This window comes from Nerophis ophidion, linkage group LG15, assembly GCF_033978795.1.
Source record: "Nerophis ophidion isolate RoL-2023_Sa linkage group LG15, RoL_Noph_v1.0, whole genome shotgun sequence".
NCBI lineage: Eukaryota > Metazoa > Chordata > Actinopteri > Syngnathiformes > Syngnathidae > Nerophis > Nerophis ophidion.
The window spans coordinates 37,632,519-37,659,194 of record NC_084625.1 but is presented as its reverse complement, the minus strand read 5'-3'; the positions used below and the strand labels follow the sequence as shown (position 1 = coordinate 37,659,194).

Below are 26,676 nucleotides of genomic sequence, written 5' to 3'. Positions count from 1 at the left end.
ACGCACGCACGCACGCACGCACGCACGCACGCACGCACGCACGCACACACGCACGCACACACACACACACACACACACACACACACACACACACACACACACATACACACATACACACAGTATGAAAAATAATTATGTCTTTAATGTTAATGAAATGGAAAAAAAACAGAACAGTTGTGATAGTTATTTACTGGTTCATAAACAGGCAGACAATTTGTGTAATTATGATCGTGGATAATGACTCGATATTTTATGATCTAAATTGTAGTTTTATTGACATCCAGACATTATGTCAGACATTATTGACATAATGTCTGCATTAAATGTCAAAATAATATGTTTTTGTTTATATCCCAACGATGCTACCACTTCCCCAAAAGAAAGAGAAAAACAATGAAAAAAAATTCTAAATTAAAACAAACCAAAGATATAATAATATTAACAACAAATAAATACATCTGTGTGGAGTTTGCATGTTCTCCCCGTGAATGCGTGGGTTCCCTCCGGGTACTCCGGCTTCCTCCCACTTCCAAAGACATGCACCTGGGGATAGGTTGATTGGCAACACTAAATTGGCCCTAGTGTGTGAATGTTAGTGTGAATGTTGTCTGTCTATCTGTGTTGGCCCTGCGATGAGGTGGCGACTTGTCCAGGGTGTACCCCGCCTTCCGCCCGATTGTAGCTGAGATAGGTGCCAGCGCCCCCCGCGACCCCGAAAGGGAATAAGCGGTAGAAAATGGATGGATAAATACATCTTTAAAAATATAATACAATAAGAACATAAGAAATAAAATAATATCAATAAATAAATAAATAAACTATAAACATATTAGGGAGTAATAATTTTTAAACAGTAAAATCACAAATTTAAGAAAATAAGATCAGGCTTATGTGGCGTGACATATTTGACTCAGTTTTTCCAGTATGAAGTAAATTTCTCCAATTTATATTTAATGAAAGCTGTTATCTTCTCCATTTTATAAATGTCCATTGGGATTTCCATCCATGGTTTCAAAGTTTGGCTTTCCTGTAATATCCATTTCCTGGTAATGGTCTTTTTACAAGCCGCTAGTACGATATTCATTAAGTGTTCATCTTTTTTCAGCCGATCCTGAGGTAGATGTCCATAGAACAGAGTCTTACTTTCAAGGGGTATGTTACATTTGAAAATATCCTGTAGAGCAGTGGTTCTCAAATGGGGGTACGCGTACCCCTGGGGGTACTTGAAGATATGCCAAGGGGTACGTAAGATTTTTTTTTAAATATTCTAAAAATAGCAACAATTCAAAAATCCTTTATAAATATATTTATTAAATAATACTTCAACAAAATATGAATGTAAGTTCATAAACTGTGAAAAGAAATGCAACAATGTTCAATTGTTCAGTGTTGACAGCTAGATTTTTTGTGGACATGTTCGATAAATATTGATGTTAAAGATTAATTTTAATCTCCATATTATTGTCCATTCTTCCTCAGACATAGTTATTCCTCCTTCATTCTCCCATCTGGTTGAAGTTGAGTATGATTTTTGATTCAAAAGACCCTGATAGAAGCATGAAACAGTTAAATTAATATTTTCTGAATTAAAGGCTTTTGTAAACAGTTCAATTAAACCAGGAGTGTCAAACTTGTTTTCATTGAGGGCCATACCACAGTCATGGCTACCATTAGAGGGCCGCCTGTAACAGTAAATAATACATTAATTTGCCTATGAATTTAAATATTTTTTCTTTTTTTTTTACGTAAAGCGTGAAAAAAAATCTCTGGATTTTACCACCGTTTTTTTTACAAAAGAAAAAGGCATTTAGTTGTCAGACTTTTACTGTAAAATATATGGTGTTTTTAAAATTATTATTATTTTAATATATATATATATATATATATATATATATGTATATATATATATATATTATATATATATATATATATATATATTTGTGTGTGTATATAAATACAGTATCGCTGTTTAATTTAATTTTGCCAACTCAGCTGCTAGTTTTTTAACCATCAACCATGGATTTTGCAGTAAAAAAAACAAAACAAAAAAACTGACAGCTCAGTCAACAGAATTTTACTGTAAAAATAGAAACATTGGTAATTTTTTTTTCAACTTAGAGTAATATGCTGTAAAAAAAAAGTTGTTGCATTAAAATCTATTGGTCATTTTTATAGTGTACAACTTGATGGACAACTTGCTTCAAAATCATAAGTTAAGCAGATATTTAAGTATAAATTTGGATTTTTACCCAAAAAGTTTGATAATATTATATTTGTTCCAATATTATTTATTGACACATATTAATTCCAGGCTTTTATATTTCAAAAATCCTTGAAAAAATTGTTGCGGAGCAGTTGAATGAACACTTAGCGTCTAACAATCTATGTGAAACCTTTCAATCCGGTTTCAGGGCAAATCACTCCACGGAGACAGCCCTCGCAAAAATGACTAATGATCTATTGCTAACGATGGATTCTGATGCGTCATCTATGTTGCTGCTCCTCGATCTTAGCGCTGCTTTCGATACCGTCGATCATAATATTTTATTAGAACGTATCAAAACACGAATTGGTATGTCAGACTTAGCCCTGTCTTGGTTTAACTCTTATCTTACTGATAGGATGCAGTGTGTCTCCCATAACAATGTGACCTCGGACTACGTTAAGGTAACGTGTGGAGTTCCCCAGGGTTCGGTCCTTGGCCCTGCACTCTTCAGCATCTACATGCTGCCGCTAGGTGACATCATACGCAAATACGGTATTAGCTTTCACTGTTATGCTGATGACACCCAACTCTACATGCCCCTAAAGCTGACCAACACGCCGGATTGTAGTCAGCTGGAGGCGTGTCTTAATGAAATTAAACAATGGATGTCCGCTAACTTTTTGGAACTCAACGCCAAAAAAACGGAAATGCTGATTATCGGTCCTGCTAGACACCGAACTCTATTTAATAATACAACTCTAACATTTGACAACCAAACAATTAAACAAGGCGACACGGTAAAGAATCTGGGTATTATCTTCGACCCAACTCTCTCCTTTGAGGCACACATTAAAAGCGTTACTAAAACGGCCTTCTTTCATCTCCGTAATATCGCTAAAATTCGCTCCATTCTGTCCACTAAAGACGCTGAGATCTTTATCCATGCGTTTGTTACGTCTCGCCTCGACTACTGTAACGTATTATTTTCGGGTCTCCCCATGTCTAGCATTAAAAGATTACAGTTGGTACAAAATGCGGCTGCTAGACTTTTGACAAGAACAAGAAAGTTTGATCACATTACGCCTGTACTGGCTCACCTGCACTGGCTTCCTGTGCACTTAAGATGTGACTTTAAGGTTTTACTACTTACGTATAAAATACTACACGGTCTAGCTCCATCCTATCTTGCCGATTGTATTGCACCATATGTCCCGGCAAGAAATCTGCGTTCAAAGGACTCCGGCTTGTTAGTGATTCCCAAAGCCCAAAAAAAGTCTGCGGGCTATAGAGCGTTTTCCGTTCGGGCTCCAGTACTCTGGAATGCCCTCCCGGTAACAGTTCGAGATGCCACCTCAGTAGAAGCATTTAAGTCTCACCTTAAAACTCATTTGTATACTCTAGCCTTTAAATAGACTCCCTTTTTAGACCAGTTGATCTGCCGTTTCTTTCCTTTTTCTTCTATGTCCCACTCTCCCTTGTGGAGGGGGTCCGGTCCGATCCGGTGGCCATGTACTGCTTGCCTGTGTATCGGCTGGGGACATCTCTGCGATGCTGATCCGCCTCCGCTTGGGATGGTTTCCTGCTGGCTCCGCTGTGAACGGGACTCTCGCGACTGTGTTGGATCCATTGTGGATTGAACTTTCACAGTATCATGTTGGACCCGCTCGACATCCATTGCTTTCCTCCTCTCCAAGGTTCTCATAGTCATCATTGTCACCGACGTCCCACTGGGTGTGAGTTTTCCTTGCGTGGGCCTACCGAGGATGTCGTAGTGGTTTGTGCAGCCCTTTGAGACACTAGTGATTTAGGGCTATATAAGTAAACATTGATTGATTGATTGATATGTAATGAAGTGGAGGTCGAGAGCTGGCCCGCGGGCCTTGAGTTTGACACCTGTGAATTAAACATATGCTTGTCTTTGTTACATTTTTCACCTTCATATTAACAAAATGCCGCAACTGCAAATATCGATAGAAGTCTTGATTTTCTAATAAATGTGTCCTTTTAATAGTTTCAAAACTGAGCCTTTTTTTAATCTTTCATTACATTACATAAAGCTGTTATACCAGGGGTCTCGCACGCAATTTACCTGGGGGCCACTGGATGCAGAAACTGGGTGAGGCTGGGACGAAAGAAAAGTTTTCTTAAAAAAATCTAACATGCACTTTTTAATCAATTCATCTTCTTTGGATGGCTTTCCCACCCTAGCAACAAACTTGCCATCTCTAGCCCGATTTTTCCGTGAAACTGCCAAATGCCAGTGACCCTCCAGTCAGCAACAGTAAAGGCGTGTCGTGATGGCACTAATTTGGTGTGATCTACGAACAACCGTCACGTCTGCTTTTCCACCATACATAAAGTATGCAGACCCAGTCACATATTATCTGGGGATTCTGCAGCCCTACGGAAGTGACTGCAAGACATATTTATTCAAAAGCCATACAGGTCACACTGAGGGTGGCCTTATAAACAACTTTATAACTGTTACAAATATGCGCCACACTGTGAACCAACACCAAACAAGATTGACAAACACATTTTGGGAGAACATCCAAAACACAACTTAAACACAACACAACAAATACCCAGAATCCAATGCAGCCCTAACTAACTCTTCCAAGCTACAATAGGGGCAGGGTAAGGGGGGGCGAGGGTGTATATTGTAGCACGGAATAGTTAGGGCTGCATGGGATTCTGGGTATTTGTTCTGTTGTGTTTATGTTGTGTTACGATGAGGATGTTCTCCCAACATGTGTTTGTCATTCTTGTTTGGTGTGGGTTCACAGTGTGGCACATTTTTGTAACAGTGTTAAAATTGTTTATACTGCCACTCAGAGGTAAGTAGAGTAGCCAAAAATTGTACTCAAGTAAGAGTACTGTTACTTTAGAGATTTATTACTCAAGTAAAAGTAAGGGGTAGTCACCCAAATATTTATTTGAGTAAAAGTAAAAAGTATGTTGTGAAAAACTACTCAACTACTGAGTAACTGATGAGTAACCTGTTCGTTTAATGATGACGGCAAAAAATAATGCACAAAAACATAAGAATAGCAATGAACAAATTCAGAGCCAGGAATATCTCTTAAGCAACTAAAACAATAATATATCAGAATCAGAAATACTTTAATAATCCCCAAGGGGAAAATATATTATTTTAAAAATGTTATTATTAATATAATATTATATTAAAATATATTAAGTAATATTACATTAAAATAAAAACAATTAAGGCAAATTGAGCCACAATAACGTAACAGCACCATAGGCTCAGTAAGCAGAGATTTACAAAGGAAAATAACAAGTTTGCCTTTACGCCGATCATAAAGTCTGATAGCTGTAGGCTACACCGGGGAACACATGTGAACTTCTGATTGGTGTTTGTATGCATGCGTGAGTGTGTGTGTCTCTGTCCGTCTATGAGGCTGCAGAGTACGTTAATTTGACAGTGATTCATAGCAGGGAAGCTAACATTAGCCCGAGGTGACAGCCAAAATATCTACTAATGTTACTTACCGCGATGTGCTTCCTCAAATTTTTTCACGTTGAGTTCATGTAATCTGAAATGTCGACTTGTTTGGGGAGACACATACTGTATTTCCTTGAATTGCCGCAGGGCATATAGTATGCGCCTGCCTTGAATTACTGCCGGGTCAAACTCGCTTCCCAAAATAATTAGCGCATGCTTAGAATTACCGCTTGGTCAAACTCGTGACGTCACGAGTGACACTTCCCCTGTCATCATTTTCAAAATGGAGGAGGCTGATTTCAATACTGGTAATTTGAAATCGCATAAAGGGAAGAAGATTAAGAGCTATTCAGTAGGATTTAAGGTCACACTCCAATTTTTACTGCATACCTTTGGTAAGTGCCGGAGTGAGAAGAAGTTTTAAGATAATTAGCGCATGCTTACTTTTACCGCATGCCTTTGGTAAGTGCAGGAGTGAGAATGGTAAAAAATTCCACGTTCAAAGGAATTACGGTATGACAACGCCCTACATAACTGTTTTTAGGTTGTCTGAAGCATGAACATCGATTTTATGTGAGGCCAGGGGTGTGTGCGTTCGTTGTCGTCTCTGCCATTGTTGTTGTTGTTTGCAGCTGAAACTTTTTGGGCAGTTAATCATGTGACTCCCTGCCCCTGTTTGATTGGTGAAACGGAGTCAAACGTCACCAGTGACTGCATTTGATTGGTGGAATGGAGTCAAACGTCACCAGTGACTGCATTTGATTGGTGGAACGCAGGCGTGCGATAGATCCTACTTTGAAAGTATGTCTGACAACGAAAACAAAAAAAACGTCTACTAACAGATCGATAAAAATCAGTAGCGAGCTGAATGTAGATAAATGTAGCGGAGTAAAAGTAGCGTTTCTTCTCCATGAAAATACTCAAGTGAAAGTAAAAGTATGTTGCAATAAAACTACTCTTAGAAGTACAATTTATCCCAAAAGTTACTCAAGTAGATATAACGGAGTAAATGTAGCGTGTTACTACCCACCTCTGATGGCTGTTGATCAAGTATGTCTTGCAGTCGCATACTGCGTCTGTCAATACTAACTACACCATGCGGCAGGGCTGGTACGCTGCTGGTACAGTTTGAACAGGAGGCTTAAGGCAGTGCCTCCATGTTGCCCTTTTAATATTGTTGTTAAAGTGAAAATCAAGAGAACAATTATCCCTAGAGGGGCACTGACATTGGGAGTCTCCTGGAAAAATCGAGGGTATAAAAGTATGATGCTGTAAAGCGCCGGTCATGTAAAACTCATGGGCCGCACCAACATTACAATTTCACATCAAGGTGCGGCCCGCAAAATAATGTCTCGCGAGCTGCGGGCCGCGGGTTTGAGACCCCGGTGTTATACCCTTCAATATCCAGTGCCTGAATCTTGAGTCTAATTTATTAGGTGTAAAATCTGAATCATAGGCACACTATTTAAGTAATGCAATATCACTCTCGAGTTTGTATTCCTTTATGATCATTTTCCACATTTTAAGGGTCCATTTCACCCATGGGTTAGCAATGTTATTTATTTGGGTTTGTAAATTGTTATCCGCCAAGATTGCTTGAATGGGAATGGAGGGCATTTCTTCTTTAATATGTTTTCATTGAGCAACATATGACGGGTTGCACCAGCATATCATTGCTCTCATCTGTGCTGCACAAGGAAGCAAGGTAATCCCCAGTTTGGCCAACTGAAACGTTTTGAGACAAATTCTTAGCCTTTTACTTTGCCTTATATACCGAGATAGCATTTTGTCCCATTTATTGAATTGGTTTTGGTTAAGGGCTTCACGGTGGCAGAGGGGTTAGTGCGTCTGCCTCACAATACGAAGTTCCTGCAGTCCTGGGTTCAAATCCAGGCTCGGGATCTTTCTGTGTGGAGTTTGCATGTTCTCCCCGTGAATGCGTGGGTTCCCTCCGGGTACTCCGGCTTCCTCCCACCTCCAAAGACATGCACCTGGGGATAGGTTGATTGGCAACACTAAATTGGCCCTAGTGTGTGAATGTTGTCTGTCTATCTGTGTTGGCCCTGCGATGAGGTGGCGACTTGTCCAGGGTGTACCCCGCCTTCCGCCCGATTGTAGCTGAGATAGGCGCCAGCGCCCCCCGCGACCCCGAAAGGGAATAAGCGGTAGAAAATGGATGGATGGGTTTTGGTTAATCCCTATTGGCAGGGTTTGAAATAAATACAACAGTCTTGGCAGTAAGTTCATTTTAATAGAAACAATTCTAGAACTAAGGCTAAAAAAGGGAATTAAGTTCCATTGTGCTATGTCATCATTTATTTTGGTATTTATGGGTAGATAATTGTGTTCTGCTCATTTTGTAAGATCTTTTGATAAATTGATGCCCAGGTATTTAAAATACTGTTTGCCATTGAAGTTAATATTCATTCATACCATGTTTTGCTTATGGTGAAGACAAGGCAAACCACCAAATTGAATGAAAATGTGGTATTTTAGTTTTAACACAATAAGATAAGGCCCCTTAGTTTGACATTCGCAGGTGGACTGGATCACTTCTTGTAGGAAAAGGGGCTCTAATTGGGACTTTGGAATGCAAAAGAGAAGAGACCACTTGTCTAGCTCAAAGTCATCATTTAAGTTATGATTTAAATTAGTGGTTTTGAAGACACTTTCACATAGAATTAGACTTCCTTTTTATTATTATTCAAATTTGAAATTTACAGTACAGATAAGAATGAAATGTCGTTGCATTAGCTTATGGTAGTGCAGGAGAAAAAATCAATAAGGTGCAGATATAAATACAAAGTTTAGTGTACAGATACATATATTGCACTTTTGCACATGCATCCAAGTTTATGGATGTATGTTTTATTGTCTTTATATTCCAGCGAGTTAATCCTTTTTAAGGGGGTATTGAGGGGATTATTAAGATGCGTTCAAGAGTCTTATGGCCTGAGGGGAGAAGCTGTTACAGAACCTGGAGGTACATGAACATCTCCATACACGGTCAGGTTGTGTCCTTCTGAATTAACACACACCCCAACGCAGGAAGAAGGAATATAAGACTGTGGTTCGGCCTCTCCTGGTTAGGCGTGCCTCAGTTTTTTGACTTAACCTCCTCCGGGTACTACAGTCCTGCAGTCGTTTGCTGCGGGGTCGTTTTCCCAGGAAAGCAGACTGACTACTCATGACATGGCGTGCAGATATAAACATGATTTAATCTTCACCAAAAAGAGGAACAAACAAAAAGGCGCACGAGGCGAAAACACCACTTAGACCTAACTAAGGACAAGAAACAAAAATCGCTTACTATGACATGAATAAATAAACACTTACTTGGCATGGCATGAAACTATGGCAAGGCATGAAAAAAGTCAGCACAGAGCAAGAAAAGAACACATTGACGCCAGGCTGACCAACATAAAATGACAGGCTTAAATAGTGATGTGGTGATTGAAAACAGGTGCGTGAGTTTAAATGAATCAGGTGCGTGAGTCGTGAGGACAGGTGAACTGATTTGCAACCATTGCAACAAAACAAGGGAGTGAAAAAAAACAGGAACTTAAAGTTAATGATTGCAAAAACCAAACGGAACATAGCCAAACTAAACATGATCACTAAACATGACATTTGATACGGCGTGGGAGAGTGGCCGTGCGCAACCCGAGGGTCCCTGGTTCAATCCCCACCTAGTACCAACCTCGTCACGTCCGTTGTGACCTGAGCAAGACACTTCACCCTTGCTCCTGATGGGTGCTGCTTAGCGCCTTGCATGGCAGCTCCCTCCATCAGTGTGTGAATGTGTGTGTGAATGGGTAAATGTGAAAGTAGTGTCAAAGAGTTTTGAGTACCTTGAAGGCAAAAAAGCGCTATACAAGTACAACCCATTTATCATTTATAATTTATCATAAGTATCCATTGACTCTAATCCTAGCAGTAGGTTTGTTACATAGTGCCTGTACAGTTTTAATAATTGGATCCTGTGGGAAGCCAAATTTATATAGAACTCTGTAAAAAAAATCCAATTAACCGAATCAAAGGCCTTTTCAACTTCTACACTTACAACAATTGCTTCAATGTTTTTTCTTTGTATACAATCCATAATATGTAGCGTCTTTCTTATATTGTCTTGTGTTTGGTGTTGATTTATAAAACCTGTTTGATCATTATGTATCAATATAGATAAAACATCTTCTAATCTTTTGTCCATGATGGAATGTAAATAGTTTATAATCTACATTGAGAACAGATATTAGCCTGTAAGATCCACACTCAATTCTATATTTGCCTTGTTTTGGAATAGCTGAGATAATTTCCTCCTTCCAACTAAGTGGCGTTTGTGCTTTTTTAAAAACCCAATTCAGTCTGGGGAGTAAAAGAGGTATTAATAATTGTTTAAATTCCTTATACCACTCTGCGGTCTAACCGTGTGATACTGGAGACTTACTTAATTTAAGCCTACTAATTGCAACTTTTAATTTATCTCCAATTATATCTGCAGACATTGTTTTATTTTGTTCTTCATCTAAAGTAGGTAAATCCAGGAAATTCAGGAAGTTATCAATTTGGGTTACGCTCCTATTGAAGACCTTTGAGTAAATGGTTTTATAAAACAAATTCAAAAGCTTCTTGAATTTTGTTTGGTTTAGTTTCTATCACTTTTGTTCTTGAATTGTGTTTGCCGGTATCTTTTTTTCCAGTTTCCAGGCCAAATTTTTTATAGACTTAGAGTCACTTTCATATTGTCTATGTTTGAGAAACATTTTAAGTTTTTTTTTCTTGTGTGGCCAAACTGTTAATTTCATTCCTAATATTTCTTATTTCCCTTAATGTATACTATGCAAAATCTAATTTGTTTTCTTTATAATTCATTTTGGGGTTTTTTAAGTCATCTGATTTTGTATTCTTATATTTTTTCTTAAATTAAGAAATTGCGATAATTTTGCATCTTACAACAGACTTCAAGGTGTCCCATAATATGGGAGGTGAGACCTCTTCCGTGTCATCGAATTTTAAGAAGAGACTAATTTCAGATTTAATTTGTGCCTTAAAGGATAGACCATTCAGCAAACTTTAATTTAGTTTCCATGTATAATATTTTGTAAGTATATTGGTTCATGGTCACTTAGATCTATTGTCCCAATTTCACAAGTGTATATTTTATCTTTGTCCTTCCCAAATGTTAGAAAATAACCTATTCTTGTATAAAGACATTGGGGTGCAAAGAAATAAGTATAATCCCTTCTGTCAGGGAAAAGGTCTCGCCAAAAGTCAATTAAACCTACTTCCTCGAAAAGTGTGTTTACTTTCTTATATAGGGACTTAGCGTTATGAGTTTTTATACTAGATGAGTCCAATTTTGGCTCTAAATATGTATTTTAATCCCCACCACAAATCAAAAGACCTTCGGTTTTCGTTACCATAATATTGGTGATTTTTTAGAAGAAACTAATAGCACTACCGGGGGGTGCATAGACATTCAACAGGGTGATTGAGTTCCCATCTATCTTCCCCTTTACTAAAATAAATCTACCCTCATTATTAGCAAATTCCAATACTTTTTCAAAATTAACTTATTTGAGATGAGGATGGCAACTCCTCTCCTATGTCCTGATTTATATGAAGAAATAAACTAATTAGTGAAGCCATTTCTCTTTAGTTTTACATGCTCCTTGTCAGCCGAGTGGGTCTCCTGTCAGTACACTATGTGAGCTTGCTCTGTCCTAACCTTCGATAAGATTTTACTGTGTTTAACTGGGTTCAATAGCCCATTAACATTAAACGATACAAATTTTACTTTGTCACTTGTTTACTTTTTACCAACAGAATAAGCAAAACAAAACTTAGCAAGTCTACTCCCGAAACAAACGAACAAAAGAAAAACACAAAACATAATAAAAATAAAGAGATCAATATTTTATTCTATCAACCTTTTATGCAGGCCTGGGCCAATTATTTTGACTCGGGGGCCACATTTACAGAAAAAATGTGTCTGGGGGCTGGTATATCTATTTTTAGGAACACTAATACAAAACCTGACAGTAACGTCTTATTGAATGCTAAAAACGTTATGACAGACCGCCTTAAAAAACGTAATGGAATTTAATTTTTTTCTATTAACGATAAAACACTGTATATTGACAACATATGAACGTCACACAACCTTCCGATCGACATATTTTACAATCGAGTGAAGCGCGGCAAAAATGCAACAAACAGTGAAATATCAACGCGAAGGGTACAAAATAAACCCACCTACAATCTGATATATCTGTCATATCACTAAGCCTTAGAACTTTGTAGTGAAAATCTCCTTCCGCGTCCGTGGAAACACTTCCCGCCCACACTGCTTGGTGCCTTGTCTGAGCTGCTGTGACGTATATGACCATAGTAACTAATTAGATGACCATAGTAACAAATTAGATTACCATTTATCCATCCATTTCTACCGCTTATTCCCTTCGGGGTCGCGGGGGGCGCTGAAGCCTATCTCAGCTACAAACGGGCGGAAAGCGGGGTACACCCTGGACAAGTCGCCGCCTCATCGCAGGAATTAGATGACCATAGTAACTAATTAGATAAACATAGTAACTGGTATATCATCCAAAAGCGCAGATTCCAACCATTGAAATACTTTGTCTATTTGAAGACTCACGGTCATTAGAAAACATCACTGCACATCATAATTGCAGCTACACTTTCCATATTAAATTAACTAAAAAAAAATTAAAAAAAAATTTGGGGGGGATGTCCGGCGGGCCAGATTGAAAAGCTTAACTGTCCGTATGTGGCCCCCGGGCCTTAATTTGCCCAAATCTGTTCTACAGATTGCTTGAAATTGGTTTTGTACTTTTAATGTAATTCTTACAATTGTCTTATTGTCTGAGCCGTCATGATCGTATTAGTTATTCTTACTGTATATTGGATTAGAAAATCACGTGCAATCACAAGCCAAAATACATTAAAAAAGCTTTCATACAGGTTTATATCAGCTTTGTTTTCTTCTTGTTGACTTGATTGTTGTTGTAGTGTACAATAATCTGTATGAGAATGATACAGTTCACGGTTAAAAAGAACAATCCAGAAAGCCAAATAAACACAAAGGTGTTGTAGCCCTCAAACTCCAGGAAGTAGGCTGGAGCCAACCATGCAGCCTGGTAATGGAAAAGTACACTTAGTCACCTTGTATATTCAAATATTAAAAATAAAATTACCTGTCCTGCAAACCAGAGGAGCAGCAGTCCTACTCCTTGTTTCACTGAAAGACTCAGGTGAGGGATGACCAGAGGAAGTAAACTCAGATACCACAGGAAGTACTGCACAGTGAAAGAAAAACATGTTAACGTCAATTTGTAAATAATATGCACAAGTTATGCTGCTGAAAATTCTGGAGTGCTTCGTGTTTTTAGTCATTCACTGAACGTTTTAAAACATTATTACTTGAGGTGGTAATCTTTGGGCACCTCACGATTTGATTACAATTACGATTCAGGAGCTAAGATTTGATTAAAATGTATTATTGTAGTAGCTTTAATTTATGTATATTGATGCTGTTTTAAAAATGTTTTCGCTTCACAAAATAAGCGTTTATCACTTGCAACTTTAAAAAACATAAAATAATTTGGAATAGGAAACAGTTAAATTGATTCCCACATTTAATAAATGTATGAAAATGAGTGCAAAACTGGACCATAAGTGCCCTATGATAAAGGAACTGCTCAGATCTCTCAGTGAGGTGGCTCGCTGCAGTCAGCCAAATTTTGGAACTGTCTGCATTGCTTTATTTACAATAATACATCGATTATTGAGGTTTACCAAACGACTCTAAAAAATATTATTTCCACACCTCTAATTACCACCATAATTAGTAGAGGTGGGAATCTTTGGGCACCTCACAATTTCATTGCATATAACAATTTAGGAGCTACAATTATTTTCGTTTCACCAGTTAAGCGTATATCACTTACAACTTTAAAAAAACAGTGAATTTGTAATAAGAAACAGCTACATTAATTAAATATATTGTCTTTGTAGTGCATTCAATTGAATATGGGTTGACAAGGATTTGCAAATCATTGTATTCCGTTTAGATTTACATCTTACACAATTTCCCAACTCATATGTTTGTATAACGAGGGTCCGAAGGGAATATCTGGCAGAGTCTACTGTCAGAGGGAGTTTCAATTCCAACCTCCATACTCCAACTTTATTTATGAAGCCCTTTAAAAACAACCACAATTGAAGAACAAAGGTATGTACACCAAACGCAAGCGTAAACGTAAGCATATAGGCAAAGGACAGACTAAAAAATTAAATTTGAAACAGAAGTAAAATACACATTGAAAAAGCAAATACAAATTACCCTAAGAAAATTTGGTTAGATAAAAAGCCGTAAAAAAGTTAAAAACAGTTAAAAACAGTTTAAAGTCTCATGCTGGGTTAAAAGCCAGTGAATAAAAATGGGTTTTAAGAAGGGTCTTAAAAATAACCAAAGAAGGGGCCTGTCTCACATGGAGAAGGAGATTGTTTCAGAGTTTGGGACCTGCAACAGAGAAGGCTCTGTCCCCTCTGAGCTTGCGCTTTGATTTGGGGACCTCCAGGATCAGCTGACCTGAGGGACCCGCAACACAGAAGGCTCTGTCCCCTCTGAGCTTGCGCTTTGATTTGGGTACCTCCAGGATCAGTTGATAAACTGACCTGAGGGACCGGGTGGGGGCATAGAGGTGGAGCAGCCTGAGGTATGGTGGGGCAAGACCATGTAAGGATTTAAAAATGAGTAAGATAATTTTAAAATGGACTCTAAAAGACACAGGCAGCCAATGGAGAGAGGCTAAAACAGTAGTAATGTGCTCTCTTTTTCTTGTGTTGGTTAAAACTCGGGCAGCTGCATTTTGGACCAGCTACAGGCGTGAGAGGGAGGATTGACTTAATTCCAAAATACAAAGAGTTACAGTAATCCAGCCGAGATTTGACAAAGGCATGGATTACTGTCTTAAACTGTTGCCTCGAAATAAGTTTTTTAACCTTGGCCGGCTGACGTAAATACAAAAAGCTGGCTTTCACCACTGTGCGAAACCAAAGGTCCAATTTAAAATCACAGTCAATACGAAAGCCCAGGTTGGTGACCATGGGCTTAACGCGCAAAGTCAAGGGGCCAAAGACAACAGGGGGGGCTCACAGGTACCACTAGGTTCAAACACTATTACTTTGGTCTTCTTTTCATTGAAATTGAAGAAGTCTAGGGCCATCCAGGCCTTGAAATCTTCAAGACAAGCAAGTAGTGGCTGCATTGAAGAGGCATGATTTCTCTTTAACGGAAAATAAATGTGTGTGTCATCAGCATAACAATGAAAACTAATATCATGCTTTCTTTGGTCTGAGCCCAGGGAAAGTAAATACATAGAAAAGAGCAGTGGTCCTAAAACTGAGCCCTGTGGAACCCCACATGTCAAGGGAGCAACAGAGGATTCAGAGCCAGCACATTTACAGATCTGTTAGTCAAATATGACTTCAGCCAACTCAAAGCAGTACCACAGATGTCCACTTGATGCTGTAGGTGGCTAATTAAAATATTATGGTCCACTGTATCAAATGCTGCTGTTAGATCCAGTAAAACTAAAATCACATGGACACCTAAATCTGTTGCTCGAAGGATGTCATTAAAAACCCTTAATATTGCTGACTTGGTTATATGGAGCGGTTTAAACCCAGACTGAAAGACTTTTAAAACATCACAGTCCTCTAAAAAACTGTTTAAATGGGTAAAATCAATCTTCTCTGAGATCTTTGAGAGGAAAGGCAGGGTAGAAATGGGTCTAAAATGGGCTAAAACTGAACTGTCCAGACCAGGTTTCTTTAAAAGTGGTTGAACCACAGCGTGTTTAAAACTGGTAGGAACCACACCAGAAAACAGACTGCTATTTAAAATGTTAAGAACAGGCTTCGCTATGCAAGAAAACACTTCTTTAAAAAACGTAGGAGGGACAGCATCGTGGGGGTAACCTGAGTGCTTCATATGATTAGTTAATTCTTCTAACTTCCGCAGAGTCACTTGCTCAAACTGATTAAAAACAGCAGAGTAGTTAAATGGGACAGAAGGGTCAGAGGTCGGAACAGAAATGAGAGCCCTTGTTGTGGCAATCTTATCAATAAAATACTCTAAAAAGGCATTGCACAATTCAGAGGATAGCTCCAAACATTTGGGCTGAGGGGCATTAAGAACAGAGTCAATGGTTTTGAATAAAATACGAGGGTCAAGACTATTTTAAGCAATAATGTTTGCCAAATGTTCTCTTTTTGCCTCTTTTACTGTGCTCTGATATCGATGCCAACAGTCCTTTAAAATCTGGAGTGACACCTTAAGCTTGTCCTTCTTCCACCTGCATTCAACATCAGGGAGAACTTCCAAGATGTTACAAGGCAGGCACTAGATATTGAGTCCGAGTGGACCATGTTCCGTGCCTCTATTGTCGAAGCATCCAATCGGAACTGTGGCTGCAAGGTGGTCGGTGCCTGCCGTGGCGGAAATCCCAGAACCCGCTGGTGGACACAAACGGTAAGGAATGCCGTCAAGCTGAAATATAAGTCATATTGGGTCTTTTTGCCTTATGGGACTCTTGAGGCAGCGGACAGGTACTGACAGACCAAGCGGTGTATGGATTTGGCGGTAGCAGAGGCAAAAGCTTGGACAATGGAGGAGTTCGAAGAGGGTGCACGGAGAACGACTTCCGGACAAGCTTCGAAGCGTTTCTGGACCACTACACACAGCCTTAGGAGGGGAAAAATGTGCACTGTGTACAGTGGAGATGGTGTGCTGCTGATGTCGACTGCGGATGTTGTGGATTGGTGGAAGGAATACTTTGAAGACCTCCTCAATCCCACATACACGTCTTCCAGTGAGGAAGCAGTGCCTTTGGACTCCGCGGTGGGCTTTCTTATTTCTGGAGCTGAGGTTGCCAAGGTAGTTAAGAAGCTCTTTGGTGGCAGGGCCCCAGTGTTGATAGCAAACCTTTACTTCCCATAATTAATTATCTTATTTGCGAGTTGTGGGGAAAGCAATGTAAAAGCTGTCCACAATTCTAGCGGGTGGGGCAGCCCAATGCTGCACAACAACGCATTTTTTACATGTTCAAAAACTAAAGAGGAAGCGCCGCAAACACATTGCCTCAGTTAAAAATTGGTAGCAGTCATGGCGTGTAGTCACATCAGTGCCTTTTGACCAATCATTGAAGAGATTCCCTGAAACCGAGTTGGCCATATGCTCTTAATACACGACTCTGGTTTGAGATTGTGATTACTGCCACAAGTGATGGAACTGAGAAAGCAAGTTGATTTTTTTTTTTAATTACACACTGAAAAAGATATATTTTGGGCGGCCCAACAATGGGCCCAGGCCCTAAGGCTAGGAAGCACGGTTTTAGGGTTTATGAAGGGTTTAAAAATATTGGAAGTGTTTATAAATGTATCTAAAGCAGGGATCACCAACGCGGTGCCCGTGGGCACCAGGTCGCCCGTAAGGACCAGATGAGTAGCCCGCTGGCCTGTTCTAAAAATAAGTTAAATAGCAGCACTTACCAGTGAGCTGCCTCTACTTTTTTAATTTTATTTATTTACTAGCAAGCTGGTCTCACTTTGCTCGACATTTTTAATTCTAAGAGAGACAAAACTCAAATAGAATTTGAAAATCCAAGAAAATATTTTAAAGAATTGGTCTTCACTTGTTTAAATACATTCATTTATTTTTTTACTTTGCTTCTTATAACTTTCAGAAAGACAATTTTAGAGAAAAATACAACTTTAAAAATGATTTTAGGATTTTCAAACACATATACCTTTTTACCTTTTAAATTCCTTCCTATTCTTTCCTGACAATTTAAATCTATGTTCAAGTATTTTTTGTTAACAATAATAAGTACATTTTAATTTAATTCTTCATTTTAGCTTCTTCAAACTTAACATGATTAAAATTAAAAAAAAAATATTCTGGCAAATCTAAAAAATCTGTAGTATCAAATTTAAATCTTATTTCAAAGTCTTTTGAATTTCTTTTAAAATTTTTGTTCTGGAAAATCTAGAAGAAATAATGATTTGTCCTTGTTATAAATATAGCTTGGTCCAATTTGTTATATATTATAACAAAGTGCAGATCGGATTTTAACTTATTTAAAACATGTCATCAAAATTCTAAAATTAATCTTAATCAGGAAAAATTACTAATGATGTTCCATAATTTTTTTTTTTTCAAAAATATTCGAATTAGCTAGTTTTTCTCTTTTATTTTTTTCGGTTGAATTTTGACTTTTAAACAGTCGAAATTGAAGACTAACTATGTTTCAAAATATAATTTTCTTTTTTTTCGTGTTTTCTCCTCTTTTAAACCTTTCAATTAAGTGTTTTTTTTCATCATTTATTCTCTACAAAAAACCTTCCGTAAAAGGAAAAAAAATGTACAACGGAATGACAGACAGAAATACCAATTTTGTTATGTATATAGATTTATTTAATAAGCAAATTGGCTATTTCTGGCAATTTATTTAAGTGTGTATCAAACTGGTAGCCCTTCGCATTAATCAGTACCCAAGAAGTAGCTCCTGGTTTCAAAAAGGTTGGTGACCCCTGATCTAGAGGGTTTATGAAAAATGTAAATGGATACAATGTTCATAAAAAAATAATAAAATGGCATTGTTACATTGTAGAAATTCAACTACACAATTGGACTACACCGTATCCATATATTTTTTGTGTAGTTATTCAGGTATGTAAGGTATGATATTGACTTGAGTACCTGTGATGTGCAGACTTTGTTGAAGGTGACAAAGATGGCAGTGTGCAGGAAACAACAAAAAGCAAGGTCACGGTGAAAAGACCATGATGTCACCAACAGAAGGGTCAACTGAGGCAAGAAGGCCACCAGGCTAAGACACTGACTCCACCTGTTGTCTGCGGAATCAAACATTATTTATTATTATTATTATGATGATGATTTCCCAAAAAACTATGAGAAGTAGACATACCTACAGTCAGGTAGAGCATATAGAAGTAAGGAGAGAAGTTGTGTCTAATATCTCTTCTGGTTAGATGGTAGAAGTAGGTCTCATGAAGAAATGTCCAACCATACCTGACCGTACAGGTAAATCACAGTGTAAATACATTACAATTATAACCAGAAATCACCAAATGTTTGATCTTACATGTGATAGAAAAGTGTGGTTAAAACACAAAAAATGCCCCCAGCAACACTTGCAAAGATGACCAATTCTCTGTTGAAGAAACGTCCCAACAAGCCAAACAATCTTTTCCACCATTTTTGTTGTTCCTCAGATCTTCTTTGTGGCGAGCGAAGACTCAGGAGAATGGGAAGAGCGTACGTGACAGGATAGATTTTCATATGAACTGACAGCCCATACAGTAGCGCCGCCCACACTACGCGGCCACCTACAGAAAAATATTACAAACATAAAAATAGCATAACTTACCGTATGGCAAAACAATGTAACAAACATGAAGTATAGTATCCAAGGAAAAAATATGGCAGAGTTATTATGAACAAACATGAAGTATCATAACTTAAGAAAAAAAAAAAAAGCAAGAGCAAATATCGACAAACAAGAAGTTTGATTATGAGGAAATAATGTAAGACAAACATTAAGTATATAATTAAATAATGTAAGAACAAATATGAACAAACATGACGTTATAATAATAAAAAGTATAGGACAAACATGAGGACATAATAAAAAAAATTGTAAGAACAAGTGACAACATGAAGAGTACACTAATAAAGAGTATACAGTACATTAATATATAATGTCAGAAAAAGTATACAATAATATGTATAATGTAAGAATACGTACGGACAAACAAAATGTATAATAGTAAACAATGCGAGGGAAGATTATAAAATGAAGTTATAATGAATTAAATGATAACAAATAATATAAGACAAACATCAAGTATATATCCATCCATCCGATTTCTACCGCTTATTCCTTTTTGGGGTCGCGGGTGGCGCTGGTGCCTATCTCAGCTACAATCGGGCGGAAGGCGGTGTACACCCTGGACAAGTCGCCCCCAAATCGCAGGGCCATTAAGTATATAATAATGATTAAAATGTGACAAAAATAAAGTGTATAATATTATAACATGTTAGAACAAATACGGACGAACATGAAGAATATGACAAAAAATGTAAGACAAACATTCATCCATCCATTTTCTACCGCTTGTCCCTCTCGGGATTGCGGAGATGCTAGAGCCTAGCCCAGCTGCCTTTGGGCGGAAGGCGGTGTACACCCTGGACAAGTCGCTACCTCATAGCAGGGCCAACAGATAGATAGACTGACAACATTCACACAGGACCATTTAGTGTTGCCAATCAGCCTATACCCTAGTGCATCCCTTTGGAGGTGGGAGGAAGCGGGAGTACCACACAGTCACGAGGAGAACATGCAAACTCCACACAGAATAACCCCAAGCCCGGGAAACGAACCTAGGACCTTCGTATTGTGAGGCACACGCATTAACTCCTGTGCCATTAAGTATATAATAAATAATATTGGAAAATGGATGGATAATGGAAGACAAAAAAAGTATTTAAGTTTATTTATGTAAGACCAAGTACTGACAAACATACAAAGCCCTTTTCCATATGAGTTGGGAAATTGTGTTAGATGTAAATATAAACGGAATACAATGATTTGCAAATCATTTTCAACCCATATTCAGTTGAATATGTTACAAAGACAACATATTTGATGTTAAAACTGATAAACATTTTTTTGTGTGCAAACAATCATTAACTTTAGAATTTGATGCCAGCAACACGTGACAAAAAAGTTGGGAAAGGTGGCAATAAATACTGATAAAGTTGAGGAATGCTCATCAAACACTTATTTGGAACATCCCACAGGTGTGCAGGCTAATTGGGAACAGTTGGGTGCCACGATTGGGTATAAAAGCAACTTACATGAAATGCTAAGTCATTCACAGACAAGGATGGGGCGAGGGTCACCAATTTGTAAGCAAATTGTCGAACAGTTTAAGAACGTTAGTGTGTGAATGTGTGTGTGAATGTGGAAGTAGTGTCAAAGCGCTTTGAGTACCTTGAAGGTAGAAAAGCGCTATACAAGTACAACCCATTTACCATTTAACAACATTTTTCAACAAGCTATTGCAAGGAATTTAGGGATTTTACAATCTACGGTCCGTAAAATCATCAAAATATTTAGAGAATCTGGAGAAATCACTTCACGTAAGCGATGATATTACGGACCTTCGATCCCTCAGGCGGTACTGCATCAAAAACCGACATCAGTGTGTAAAGGATATCACCACATGGGCTCAGGAACACTTCATAAAACCACTGTCAGTACCTAAAGTTGGTCGCTACATCTGTAAGTGCAAGTTAAAACTCTACTCTGCAAAGCGAAAGCCATTTATCAACAACACAAAGGAACGCCGCCGGCTTCGCTGGGCCCGAGCTCGTCTAAGATGGACTGATGCAAAGTGGAAAAGTGTTCTGTGGTCTAGTGTTAATTTTGTTGACGAAAAATTTTCATCATAGTTATCGTCAACGACCTTTTTTTTCTGACTAAAAAGAGACAATAACTAAATAAAAAATAATTTACGTGGACTAAGACGATGACGAGGTGTATTGACATATTTGTCAACGAATAAAAACGAGACGAAAATGTCTGCCAAAGACAAGATCCAATCGGAACTCATTTCGTTAGGAAGAGGCGGGAGGAGTTGGGAAGAGAACCAATCAGAGCGATGTGGTAAGGAAGTTACGTTAACGTAGTTTGCGTTTGAGACTGACCCGGGAATGTGCTGCAGAAGACAACATGTCAACGCCGGGGAGGAAGAGGAGAGAGGACATATGGGGAAATGTTATATTTCACGTCAAAGATAACAAGACGCAGTGTAAGAAATGCAGCGCGAGGATTACGGGGAAAAACACAACAAACGACGCAACATTTAGTCGAATCACCCCGAAATCCACACACAGGTAAGCATTTTCCACAACATACAACTCACTCGACGTTATCCCGTTATTACACGGCTTACTCGTGAAATACTAAATTTGAGACATGATTTTCATCAAAATACGACTTGTATCGGTGATTTTTCCGCTGTTTTGCTTTGACTTTCAGAAATTGAAGGGAAAGATTACATATTACCCTTTAGTTGACTAAATCTACTGTAGTTTTCGTCGACTATAATCTTATGATATTTCGTCAACTAAAACTAGACTAAAACTAAAACAATTTAAATAACTAAATTATGACTAAAACTAAAATACATTTTGGTCTAAAGACTATGACAAAAACTAAATCAAATTTTGCTGTCAAAATTAACACTGCTGTGGTCTGATGAGTCCACATTTCAAATTATATTTAGAAACTGTGGACGTGGTGTCCTCCGGAACAAAGAGGAAAATAACGATCCGGATTGTTATAGGCGCAAAGTTCAAAAGCCAACATGTGTGATGGTATGGGGGTGTTACCCATGCCCAAGGCATGGGTATCTTACACATCTGTAAAGGCACAATTAATGCTGAATGGTCCTTACAGGTTTTGGAGTAACATATGTTGTCATCCAAGCAATGTTATCATGGATGCTCCTGCTTATTTCAGCAAAATAAATGCCAAGGCACATGTTACAACAGTGTGGCTTCGTAGTAAAAGAATGCAGGTACTTTCCTGGCCCGCCTGCAGTGTAGACCTGTCTCCCATTGAAAATGTGTGGCGCATTATGAAGCGTAAAATATGACAACAAGACTCTGGACTGTTGAACAACTTGACCTGTACATCAAGCAAGAATGGTAAAGAATTCCACTTTCAAAGCTTCAACAAATAGTTTCCTCAGTTCCAAAACATTTATTGAGTGTTGTTAAAAGAAAATGTGATGTAACACAATGGTGAACATGCCCTTTCCCAACTACTTTGGCACGTGTTGCAGCCATCAAATTTTAAGTTAATTATTATTTGCAAAAAAAAAAAAAAGTTTATGAGTTTAAACATCAAATATCTTGTCTTTGTAGTGCATTCAACTGAATATGGGTTGAAAAGGATTTGCAAATCATTGTATTCCGTTTATATTTACATCTAACACAATTTCCCAACTCATATGGAAACGGGGTTTGTACTTTATGACCAACATAAAATATATAAAATAATAAATAATGTATTACTTTTACCCTCCATACAAAGCAGTGTCCCCAGCACCAAAGCAGCCAGGATGGACTCTGCATTCCCGCGACTGGACACTCCCATAGGCAGAGGGTTGAGAAGCCACAGGGAACACATTTGTCGTGCTGTCTGATCATAAAAGTACATTTTTATTTTCATGTACAGTTGAGTTTGTCAGCAGAAAGATGTTTCTCAAAAATTGTAACTGGTTAAAATAATGCAGCATATGAGTGGTGAATAAACAGCTCATTTAGCTTTTTTGTGTGGATTTTTCACCATGTTTTCTAAAAAAAGGGTTTTGTGTTGGTTTGACACTGGAACATATAATATCCACTTTCATACTTCTCTGTGGTAAAAACTAAAGCGCTAATAATTAATGTAGTGATGGTTAGATTTCCTCAAACACCAAACCTCGGAACGCAGACCTCGCAGGCTCAGGATGGCGTAGATCAGCAGGCCAGACAGAAGGTCACACAGGATGAAGAGCAGCTTGCCAAACATGAAGTTGATGTAAATGTTGGGAGTTAGCATCCAGGCTAGTAGAGGTGTGTAACGATATGTAGATCTGTTGTATGGAGACTCACCCTGGTAACACAATGTGAGGATAAAAATGTCTCGTTCATTATGTCAGGTACACCCAAACAATGTAATGAGATTCTTATCAATGTATATGTCCTGCTTTAAATTGTTGATCATGGTTTTAATCAGAATCAACATTTTTTGGCAAAAAAACATATTTGTGATTAATTTATTAATTGCCTTTTATTTCATACAATTGTAACACAATTAAAATGACAAATTTACTGTCTAAAATTACTGTCAGTCCAATACTTTGGCTTTTTGTCCCCATAGTCCTCCTGTGTCCAACAACTATTTCAGAGTTTCTCATACATCAATTTTGTGATGTATGATATTTGTGATGACATGTGTCATGGCCAATTGTGCGAATAGTCATTGAATGAGCATTAATACTTTGCTTTATTTGGGGGTTTGGGTGGACAATAAGCTGGACTGGACTGTTAACACGGACCACCTGTACAAGAAAGGACATAGCAGGCTGTACTTCCTCAGGAGGCTACGCTCCTTCAACATTTGTAAAAAACTCCTGTGGTTGCCAGTGTTCTGTTCTACATGGTAGTGTGCTGGGGGGGGGTGCAGTATTGATTGATTGATTGATTGATACTTTTATTAGTAGATTTCACAGTTTAGTACATATTCCGTACAATTGACCACTAAATGGTAACACCCGAATAAGTTTTTCAACTTGTTTAAGTCGGGGTCCACGTTAATCAATTCATGGTACATGAATTGATTAACTTAGATGTACATCAAGGTACATCTAAGGACACCTCCCGACCGGAGAAACAAATAAAGCGGGACGGTTCTACAATCGGAATAAAACTGGACTCACTGGTGACGGTGGCAGAGAAGAGGACTGTGGACAAACTAGTGAACATCCTGGATGATGCCAGTCACCCTCTACATAGCGTTATCAGTAGCCAGGGGAGCCTGTTCAGTGCTAGACTCCTTCATCCCAAGTGCAGGACTAATAGACTAAAAAACTATTTTGTCCCACTCGCCATTAGACTGTACAACTCCTCTCTAGGTAGGGGTGCGGCAGGTACTAGGATGACAGGGGATGCAAAACAATAGTGCAATACTCTTTCATAACATGGTCACTACTGCCTAGTTTCGCTTGCTATATTCTTATTTTAGTGTTATATTTTCATTCCCATTGTTGCTTTTTATTTTGATTCTTATTGCAATATTTTTCTATTTTGTTTCCATTTACACTCCCATTATTTACTTTTTAAATTGATCTCAACTCTGTACACTGCTGCTTTTAATTTTCCTGAAGGAACTCTCCTGAAGAAATTAATAAAGTACTATCTGTCTATCTATCTATCTATCTATCTATAAAACTTTCGGTTGTAACACTCAATGACAATAAAAAGTATGCTGTATGAACATTTTCAGTGTTAATCAAGTGAATAGATCAATAAGGTCAAACATTTGGACGATACCATGTTAATAACCAAAAACAATATTACATTTAAAAGAGTATGATGTCATACAAATCTGGTCAATGTAAATCTTTTTGTCGCGTTCGGGGAATGTGTGTTACTTTATTGCTTCACAGAAACAGACAAATATTAAAGTACTAAAGTGCTTGTGTTCATTGCATGTTGTTATTGTTATTTAGCGTGATGTATAGGCCATTTAGTTCTTGAACTTCCTTACTTTACACTTAATGCATGTTTATGGAAGAGCACGTATTGAGACTAAATGTTTATTTAGCAAACATTAGCGAGTGGTTACCTTTGTGATGAATCTTGCAGCATCCGTGAACACATGATAGTCAATATCAGTGTACTTTACTACCATAGTCCTGTCATGGAATTCTCCATAGGCGACCAAGGCGAGTCGTATTACGACAGAAGCCGTGAAAAGAAAACGTTTTTCAGTCATTTTAAATAATAGCGTCTCCATCTTTGAAAGCTGCTCGCTTCCACATTAGCATTGGCTCGCTACGTCTTGGTTTCTCAGTAGGGACGTGACCAAAAACTCCCCATTGTGTAGATCATATGTTGTCCTTCCGATATACACGAAGCTTTTGTAAAGTTGCTCTCATGGCGGCCGGTTAAAATTTGGGAAATATTTCAAGAACTTTAATATTACATGTTACCCGGAAGGGATTTGTGTTTTGCGTAGAAACGAAACACCCACCGTTGCCAGATGGGAATAGACACGCTATTGTACCACAGGTTCAAAATGACCGAACATTTTCGATTTGACTTTAGTCAGGACCATTTTATACTGTATACATTACCTTTGTATGTATAGCACATTTTATATTATCGTTGTAGCTTCAAACAAACAACATTCTTGGAAAAAAAAAACTGCCACTGACGAAACAGTTTCGAAGAGGGCAAATGAGAGACAATGCACTCCAATAGAAGCATTGTTTGTATCCTGTTTTTGTTACATTTTTTTAATGATTGTTAGCCGCGAAACTCAGTCAGTCACCTCTGCAACACCGAGGGGGACAAGCGGTATAAATTGATGGATAGCGCGTCGTACTGTGGGTGAAATCAGTGTACAAATACAACTATTATCGTATGTCTGGCAACGATCATTTATTTTACTTTGGTTTTTACAAGTGGTTACATTGATTGATTGATGTTTTCATTAGTAGATTGCATAGTTCAGTACATATTCCGTACAATTGACCACTAAATGGTAACACCCGAATAAGTTTTTCAACTTGTTTAAGTCGGGTCCATCAATTCATGGGCAATCTCTGCATTTTAGGTGCATTACCGCCATCTACTGGACTTGATTATGGAACGGTGGCTAATGTAGAAAAATGCTTGTACAATATAATTTTTAAAATCATAATTAGTGCTTGTCAATCAGTAGTCATGATTTAAAAATGACACATTCCAAAAACAACTTATTGTATGTTCAAAACGAACATATGGTTCTTTTTATGTAGTCAAAAACGTTGTATTGTTATGTATGTTGAGAAAAATTTAATAAAACTGGAGATACAATTTGTTGTCCAAACACCACAAACTTTTTTTGCAAACATAAGACTAATTTGATATGTTTCACCGGATCCATCTCCACTTCCATTCTGTCTGTATCTCAAAACGGGGTCCTATCATTGGGAGTTAGGCATTGAGCGAAAAGTCAGATGTCAACTTCATATATAGCACCAATTTTTAAAGATGTCAGGGAGTATTTTAAATCAACGTATACTCTAACAGCCACTTACTGCCCTAAACCTCACTCTCATGCAGGTCATGGCACCG

At 38.0% G+C, this 26,676-nt stretch overlaps 1 protein-coding gene across 3 annotated transcripts; it reads right to left on the bottom strand.

The window, feature by feature from the left end:
• Positions 1 to 8,870: 8,870 nt before the first annotated feature.
• Positions 8,871 to 26,670, bottom strand: pigm (phosphatidylinositol glycan anchor biosynthesis, class M). Of its 3 annotated transcripts, none has more exons than XM_061922117.1 (8): positions 25,181 to 26,670; positions 23,273 to 23,446; positions 22,864 to 22,990; positions 18,863 to 19,106; positions 18,686 to 18,789; positions 18,457 to 18,611; positions 12,887 to 12,988; positions 8,871 to 12,826 (listed from the first exon to the last, which is right to left on the bottom strand). In XM_061922117.1, exons 1-8 carry the CDS (start codon positions 25,349 to 25,351, stop codon positions 12,656 to 12,658), a joined length of 1,248 nt encoding a protein of 415 aa, XP_061778101.1. In that variant the 5' UTR covers positions 25,352 to 26,670; the 3' UTR covers positions 8,871 to 12,655. The 3 variants fall into 3 exon arrangements, with proteins under 3 accessions (XP_061778101.1, XP_061778102.1, XP_061778103.1); XM_061922118.1 differs by having other exon boundaries at positions 22,870 to 22,990; XM_061922119.1 differs by having other exon boundaries at positions 23,273 to 23,351; positions 25,181 to 25,320.
• Positions 26,671 to 26,676: the final 6 nt, after the last annotated feature.

Excerpts from the sequence above, each read along its gene's own strand:
- pigm (XM_061922117.1), bottom strand. The coding sequence starts at position 25,351 with ATGGAGACGCTATTATTTAAAATGACTGAAAAACGTTTTCTTTTCACG. Across the intron at positions 19,107-22,863 it reads GCTTTGTATGGAGGGTAAAA|GTGGCCGCGTAGTGTGGGCG; the intron begins GTAATACATTAT and ends ATTTTTCTGTAG. Across the intron at positions 18,612-18,685 it reads TATGCTCTACCTGACTGTAG|ACAACAGGTGGAGTCAGTGT; the intron begins GTATGTCTACTT and ends TTGATTCCGCAG.